We start from the raw sequence: 8,881 nt of genomic DNA on the forward strand, positions 1-8,881 counted from the left end.
TTTCAGAAAATTCCAAATACACAAAATTAAGATACCAATAAATTTTGATCCAAAGATATTTGAAATACTCCGATAAAAGCACGCTGCAGGCTACTTTACTAAGAAATGATGAAGTGCCAATTGCACATTAAAATTCCCGGTATATTTCCTGGTTCAGCTTCTTTAATCTTATGATTTTCTTTTTCATTACAGGGATTATTGCCTGAGAGCTATGAGCATCACATTTGTAAAGTAGAAATTGTTGGGAAAGAAGTGAACGTTACTCTGAGATTGTCCGTTTCGACTAAAGGGGCCAAACAGTGTTTAGAATCCATGCAGAAATCTTCTCTCATGACTTTTCGAATGGAAAGATCTTGTAACTGTTCTGGTGTAAAGGTTGCTTACAAGGTGTGTACACTCTGAATTTTGGTCCGTATTGACATTCAGTTAAGTAAAAAGAAGCACTATAACAATTATTGTACTGTGCAGCAGCTGTCACTGCCAGGTGAAGCACTTTCCTAAAATTTGTGATTCCTAGTTCGACGAACAGATGGCCAAATTTCCAAGGTAAAAAGAAAATGCTGCGGTGTACTTATTCAAACATTTCCAGACTTTGAACATTCAGTCAATGACATATTATGCCATGCCCTGCATTGCTTACATTTGAGTCTCATATTATTATTTCAGAGGCTACGACTCCCAGCAACGATTTACAGCTTGCTCTCTCGTCTCGTCACTTTATTTATCTGATGAATGTGAACGTGTTATTTAATCTCTGCCATATGTGTCTGATGCATTCATGGTCTTGCCAGATTTTAATTCTAAGTACTAAAAATGAACTTCATTGCATTCTTCTTCAGACTGATTTTCGCTGCCAACACAATACAAAGCCAAGGACTGCAACATCCGATTGCCACCGGGGGTCAAAGAACACCAATTGTCCAGCAGGTCTGAGTATCGTTGTTAAAGTCAGTACCTTCGAAAAATCTGATGGGATAAAAAGGAAGTGCAGGTACTTAGTGGTTAATCTTTTTCTCATCCTGAGTATATCATGTATTGTGCAACTTCTCATATTAATTTTTGAACCAAAACCTTTGGAATTTATTTTATAAATTTCTTAAAAATGAGTGAGATATATTTCTTTGTACATAACCCATGGCCATGGCTGAGGCCAAAGAGACATTCAGGCACAGTGTTGTTGGCTGTTTCAGGCAAGGAAAGAGCAAGAGGTACTGACAGTACAACACTGAATGGCTTCAGTCTTGAAGTGTTTGCATGCCTGGAAGTGCATACGGTGCAAAGACAATCAGATGCTTACAGTATTCTGCAGCTTGTGTCATTTTTCTTTTCTTTGTTCATAGGTCAGTGGATCCCCACATGCCTGATCATCCCATGGTTGTGAAACTAAAGTGCACCCATAATCACCCTATTCGAGCTGCAGACGCATTGAAGCATAGAGATGTGAGTGAAGAGGTGAAGCAGAAGTTCCTGGACCTATTCAGCAAGGACTACACTCCTTCAAAAGCACTCGGACTGCACAAGACTGATCTTCAACTAGAGCATGGGGATAATTACATTTTTGTCTGTGCTGATAGAGCCATAACACCAGATTTGCAGTACTGTTACAGGTGAGTTCTGTATATTTTTTAAGTGTTTGATACGGTGTGTTTCCTCAAGTGCAAGTGCGTGAATTTCATCTTCTGCCTACTTTGGGAAGGATGGAACGAAGAATCATGCTTAGCACATTATATTGCAAAACTGTAACTGATCTTTTTTCATTGAAAAGGTCTTGTAATGCAGTGGTAAATTGAAATTGACATTGAATAGGTAATACATTTGTAAATCCAAGGGAAATAAATAATCTGTCTAACACTGATATTTCTGGTATGGTATCAAATAGCTTCCAATACATAAGAAAAATATGGCATTCTACACCCTCTTGGAACAAGGTATCTTCACTGAATTCACGTAAGCATCTGTTGGATTGTCCTCAGTACCAGGAGTAACGCACTTAGTCAGGGTTCGATTTTTGCAGGTTTTTGCTTGCCCGAGGTAACATAAAAACCTTGTGGGCAAGCAGAATGTCTGAAAATGTGTCCTAAACTTGCCCAATGGGCAATAATACTTCTGGCTCATTCCTTCATTCTTGCTATTTGAGGGCAACCTCAGAATGGGCTAAGGCAAGATGGACCTCGACTTTGTTTGCCCTGTGGGCAACCAAGAAATATGTAAAATTGAACCCTGTTAGTTACTATGAAAAATTGACTATGTTGAGTGCTAAAAAATCCCCTGCCTTTTCTTCAGGTTGTACTACCAGGCCTTCAAGAAAGAGTACGGAAAAGCCACAGGAGAATTTGTTCTGAAAGAGTTGGAGAAGAAAATCGAGGAAGGAACCCTTGGTGAAAACAGGATCAAACTCGCACTCATTGGACCAGAAAAGAAGCAAGCAGCACTGGCAGTAGTGACACCATTAATGCAACGTGTACATAAACTTATTAAGCATTCAGGTGAATTGGTGTTCATCGATGCCTCTGGAAATATGGACAGGCAGGGACGATGTCGTGTGTTTTTGCTGCTCACCCATAGCTGTGCTGGTGGACTTCCTCTAGGAGTGCTGATCACAACCAATGAAAGTACTGAGACAGTAACTGAAGCGCTCGCCCTCTATCATTCACCGCTGGATAATTCTGCCTTTTTCGGGCGGGGTCCAAACTTAGGGCCAGAACTATTCATGACTGATGATAGCACTTCTCAAAGACAAGCGCTGAGTGCTATCTATCCTGAGGCTACGCTACTGCTATGTGTATTTCACCTGCTGCAAGCATTCTGGCGTTTCCTGTGGGAATTAAAATATGTAGTGAGGAAGGAGGACAGACCCCATTTGTTCTCCTTGTTGAAAGACATGGTCTATTGCAGTTCTGTTGATGAACTTCAGGCCAAATTCGAGGCAATGGAGAATGATGAAACTTTGGCAAGGTACGAAAAAGTTCAAAAACACTTGGTGGATGTGTATGCCAGGAAATCGTCCTGGGCTGTGTGCTACCGTGATGACCTGAATGTCCGTAACAACAACACCAATAACTATGCTGAAGCTTCCATGCGGATCATGAAATATCAGATTCTTGAGTGCGCCAAAGCGTACAATGTGATCCAGTTTGTGGACTTTATTGTCACGAGGCTGGAGGCTTACTATGAAAGACGCATTATTGATGTCTGCAACAACAGACTGGATAGAGTGTTGCAGTCACGATTCCTTCCAAGTGTTGCTGCAGGATGTAAAATAAACCCAGACGAGATCGAGCAGGTTGACGAGGATCTCTACATGGTACCCAGTGAGACTGATGAGACTGTGGGCTATGTGGTACATCTTGGACAGGGTGTGTGCTCTTGCAAGATAGGAATGACAGGTGAGACTTTCTTATATTTGAGTTATGGCTGGCACTAGTACACTGCCCAAGACAATTGAATGGGATACAGATGATAGATTTAACTGATTAGCTAACTAAGCTGACTGCTGGCAATAACTCCAGTTTCTAAGCTAATGAAGATCCAGCGTACATGTATCAGCCTTTCCAGCTTTAATCTCCTTACAGGACCATGTACACGGGATGTATTTTCCTGTATGTGCACCTGTAAATTATTGCAAAATCATCTTCAAAATTGCACTGCGACACCATAGCAAGAGCAATTGACAAAAATGCCAATGGGAGAGCTACATGTAGACAAATATCCCCCCTGGCAGTATCCCAGTCTACAGTATACCCTTTAATATCAGGTCTGTTTTCTTAATGGAAAAATCATAGGGGACCATTCAATTATCACATGTGCAAAATTATCTGGAATTTCTAATCCCCCCCCCCCAACAATGTACAGGATAGTACATGCATCTACGCTTCTGAGCAGAACCCCCTCCCCTTCACTGCATTCGTAATACTTGAATGATCCCGACACCTACACCTTGACAATGAATATTAAACAAAACCTCTTATATTTTAATTTTGCATTACAGGTGGACCATGCAAGCATCAGTACCTAGTTATAAAGACGTACAATGCCCAGTCCTGTTGGAACTTCATTCCTGTCAATGATCCAGCAATGAGGATGCTTTTGTACAAAGTTGCAACTGGCTGTGCCAATGTCCCAGATGGATTGGTTTGTGTCACTTAATCACCAGCAGAAACTCACGGAACCTGAGAAGGTCACACAACCCATCATGCCCATGGAAACCAGTTCTGGGAATCCAAATGACCAAGAGATCGATCATGACAACCCACCAGTGGAGGATTGTGAGGAAAATCCACCAGGGGAGGATGATGCCCACAGTTCCACTTCAAACACGTCAAATTCTGGTGGTGACAGCTGTGAAAATGATCCGATATTGAATGGACTGAACGAGGCATTTCATGCAATTCAACGAAGGTACATGCAGGACAAAGATTCTTTTGGGGAATCTGTAAAAACCTTCACCAAAGAAGTGCAGAAACTTGCCTCAGGGACTGATACTGCCTTGGCTTCAGTGCTTCATTGTTTTGGACGATACTCAGGTGCTGCCAATGCCCATGGGACAAGATCGAGAAAACATCTTGTGAGTACCAAGACGATTGGTGTGCAGCCTACTGCAACATCTTGTAGGAAGATGATAGGTGGCGGAAAGAACCGTGTTGGTGCAGGCAGACCTACACTGAACAGTTTCAAGTACGTAACGGGCGATAAACCCTTCAATTCCCAAGTTATGCCCAGGCGCAAGGCTCCACACAACATTTGTGAATGTGTAAAAATTAACCAAAGTCTGGGTAAAACACACTCTCCAATGTAAAATTTGACAGTATTGAACAAAAATCAGGTAGTGTTGGACTGTCAAACACCTGTACAAAATACTGTATGATCGTTCAAGAGTCATGAGACATTGACTGCCATATATCAATACTGTGTGATCATTCAAGAGAAAACAGTACATGTAATTTACTGTATGGTGTCCTTAGACACACTGCCACTGATTCCTGTTTCATAAATGTGTATCAATACTGTATGATCACTGAAGAGAGAACATGTAATTTACTGTACAGAGACCTGAGACATCCTGTTCTTCCTGTTTCATATAGAGGGGGGATAGTAGTATTTGTACTGTATGAGTATCCAAAAACATGTATATTTTTGTATTTCTATCTTTGTATAATCTGAATAAAAATGCAATTTGTATTTGTGTTTGAAATAGATTGTTGGATTGATTATTTCATCAACTGATGCAATTGGATATTAATTGGAGCCAACGCTTGATTGCATGGATGACACTCAGAATCAATATTCTGGCTATGGCTGACTGCTGCCATGTATACACAGTCAACCTCGCCTAAGTCGAATCTGTTGGGACCAGAAATTTTTCTTCGACTTGATAATTCAACAGAAACATGATAATTCAACCATGTCAACAGAAAAGGTATGAAACCTGCCTGAATTTCCTTCAACTTAGATGAAATTCATCTTATGCGTGTTCGACTTGGGTGAGGTTGACTGTATATTACTTTGTCTTTGAAACAAGTTTGTTCAAAATAAAAACAAGTTTGGTCAAAATCAGCTGAGAAGGATCCCTCCTCCAAATAGTTTGGCCTCTGCAGACACTGGATGCCTTGTACCCCCCCCCTCCCCCCGTCCCTCTAATACCTTGGGCCTCTGCAGACACTGGATGCCTTGTACCCCCAATACCTTGGGCCTCTCTGCAGACACTGGATGCCTTGTACCCCCAATACCTTGGGCCTCTCTGCAGACACTGGATGCCTTGTACCCCGCCCCCAATAGCTTGGCCCTCTGCAGAAACTGGATGCCTTGGAGCGCCTCCCCCCCCCCCCATAGCTTAGGCCTCTGCAGACACTGGATGCCTTGTAACCCCCCCCCCCCACAATAGCTTGGGCCTCTGCAGAAACGGGATGCCTTGTAGTTTTTCATTAACCAAGATAAAAATGTGACAAGTGCCCTAAATTTGTAGATAAATAGGCACTGGTAAAGAAATTAAGACTACCGAATACCGATTATATTATAGCTAAGTCTACCCTAATACGAAAAACATCATATTTAATCTTTATTGCTTAATGTCTAGTTATATGATGTATGTATACGTATAGAACCTACAGAGGTAAAGAAGGAGAACGTTTTTCACGTCTCACGGGACCGCAAGCGTGATATCACATAGAACGTGTGAGAGCGGACAGTGGAGAGTAGGACCAACGTACAGAACGTATTACAAAATTTGAATTGAGTGCGCAGTCTAACGGTTCTTCAAACGCAATTCGACAGACACGTGTTAAAAGTGATGTGTGAACGGGGTATCTGGTTGTCGAACACGCTGATTAAATGGTTTGAAGAAAGTCTGTCCGAGTCTGACAGCAGGACTTTATTGTCCACAAACCGTTTGAATGTGAGAACGCGCGTCGAACTCATTATGTCGCTCCCGCAGTGCCGACCCTGGCGTGCTAGAGAAAGGTAGTGTTTCTTTTTGACTCCGCGTGTATTAAGCTTGAAAACCGTGTACTGTACCATATTCTTCAATGTAATAGTGTGTAGAATTAGATTATCATCCTGCTTCCAGTTATTATATTTGATTATTATTATTATTATTATTTTCGGTTCTTTTATTTTACAGAAAACTTAAACCATGGCCTTGCATCCCCAAGAAATCAATTCTGTGGTGGCGTCCTTCCATCCCCAACAAATAAGTTCTGTGACTGTAAGTGAACTTCAGCAGCTTAAGTTTTCACAGCTGTCTCTACATGAGAAAGTTACAGTTAAGAAAAGAGGCCGTTCAACACCAGATATTCAAATATCTCAGCCTGGTATAAGCAACAACAAGAAATATATTCATAGCTTTAATTCTGAATGGTACCAACGGAAAAATTGGCTTTGTGGCTGTGAAGTAAAAAATGCTGTTTTGCTTCCCATGTTTCCTGTTTGGAGGCGATGTAACGTGGACAAAAGATGGTTTTAGAAATATAAACAAAATGAAAGAAAAAACTGAAAAACATGAAAAGTCAAAGAAGCACGTTGATAATGTAGTTTCGCTGTCACTTTCAGGAACTGTAAATATTTTAGGAGAAACTTAGTGAGGCATACAAACATTCAATCAATGAGCATATTATAAAGGTTAAAAAGAACCGTGAAATTTTTTCCAAAATAATAGACTGCATTTTCTTTTGTGGAAACTTTGAAACTACCTTGGCGTGGACATGATGAAAAAGAGGATTCCGTTAATCCAGGGATATTTCGAGGATTAGTGAATTTTGCATCTAAATTAGATCCAGATTTGAAGAATCACTTTGAAACACCTTTGAAGACTTTACTGTATACCATGAGGAGTAAGGACAGAAATTAGAAAAGCTTCCTTTGTAGCTGTGATGGCTGATGACACAACAGATGTTTCAGAGCACACTCAAATGGTCCTTGTTCTACGGTACGTATTGAATGGAGAAATATTTGAGCGTTTTTGGGGATTCTTTATTCCAGAAAATCAAACTGTAGATGGCATATCAAAACGTATTTTTGAACAAATGGACATAATCCTTCAAGGAAATGGACAAAAACTGATAGCTCAGGCATTTGATCGTGCAAATGTCATGAAAGGCAAAAAAGCAAGAGTTCAAGCAAAAATGAAAGCAGTTTATAGCAATGCACATTTCATTCACTGTTATGCACATCAACTTAATTTAATGAGAAATGCAGCAAGTATTACACGAAACGCAAGAATACTTTTCTCTAACATTCTGGCTATTCCAACATTCTTCTCAAGATCACCACAACGTGTGTCCATTCTCAAGAAGCATATGGACATCAGTATTCCACGTCCATCTTCTACAAGGTGGAACTTCAACATACGGACCATAAACAGAGTTCATGAACATTTGCAACCTTTAAAAAACTGCCTTACTGGAATTAAGTCAACATCAAATACAGATCAAACCATTGCAGAGGCAACAGGAATTTTAAAATACCTGAATGATGATAATTTCAAGTTTTTGTTAGAGCTTTTTCATCAGATTATGCCTCATGTTGAAATAATTTACAACCAAATGCAATCTCGAGAAATTAGTGTGTTTTAAAGTTAATGAATACATAGCAAATTTCAAAATTGCTATTTTAGAAATAAGAAACTCAAAGTACTGTGAGAATCCTTCAAAGACACTCATGGCAGAAGCTAAGGAAGTGTGTGACTGACTGTATCTGTGTTGATATAAAGAACAGATATTCTTCCACTACACTTAGTAGCTGCTAAATTGTTCAACAAGAAATGTGTAGCAACGTCACGCCTTAATCCATTTTCTTTAATCATGCATAGCATATGTATTATTTCGTGTACAAACTATTATGCTAATATGTAATGAGTATCCGTTCTGTAGTACCAGTAACGATGTAAAAATGTGTATTAGTGTATATATCAATACTCTATGTAATGCCAATTGTGTTTTGTAATGCAGCATTCTCCTAATTAATATAAATGTCCTCTTTGAGTTTGCACTGCAAGTCAGCAGTCTCATCCGATTACACTTTCGTTTGGATATTGATGAATAAGTCAATATGTACTACACATTACTTACACATGAGTTTTAATGACTAATCTTCTTCATTAGTGCATCCCATGCACTTTTTATGTAGGCTTTACGAAGTGACTGCTCTAATAACCGCCGGCGCAGACGCCTATTACTGGGCTTCAATGTAAATGCCGCCGCCACATGCCCTGCCCTGCCCTGTGGACCGGAATTCTCACCGTCGCAGGCCCAGCCCAGCTCAGCCCTGCCCACTGGAGTGGATCTACCGCACCCCCCTGCCTGGTGTGGAGCAGCCGCTTCCCCCTGCTCGCCATGGACCTGCACTGCTGCCGCTGTAGCCGCCATGGTCCTGCCCTGCTGCCGCTCCA

The 8,881-nt window shown here is 40.7% G+C and overlaps 1 protein-coding gene across 1 annotated transcript; it reads left to right on the top strand.

The window, feature by feature from the left end:
• The first annotated feature begins 7,364 nt into the window (after window positions 1-7,364).
• LOC143024036 (zinc finger MYM-type protein 1-like) lies at window positions 7,365-8,066 on the top strand. Its single transcript, XM_076182748.1, has one exon. The coding sequence runs from the start codon at window positions 7,365-7,367 to the stop codon at window positions 8,064-8,066; it is 702 nt and encodes a 233-aa protein (XP_076038863.1).
• The last annotated feature ends 815 nt before the right edge of the window (window positions 8,067-8,881 follow it).

The sequence above is a fragment of the Oratosquilla oratoria genome, unplaced genomic scaffold, assembly GCF_046742065.1.
Source record: "Oratosquilla oratoria isolate Oo_2021 unplaced genomic scaffold, ASM4674206v1 SCAFFOLD84, whole genome shotgun sequence".
Classification (NCBI taxonomy): domain Eukaryota; kingdom Metazoa; phylum Arthropoda; class Malacostraca; order Stomatopoda; family Squillidae; genus Oratosquilla; species Oratosquilla oratoria.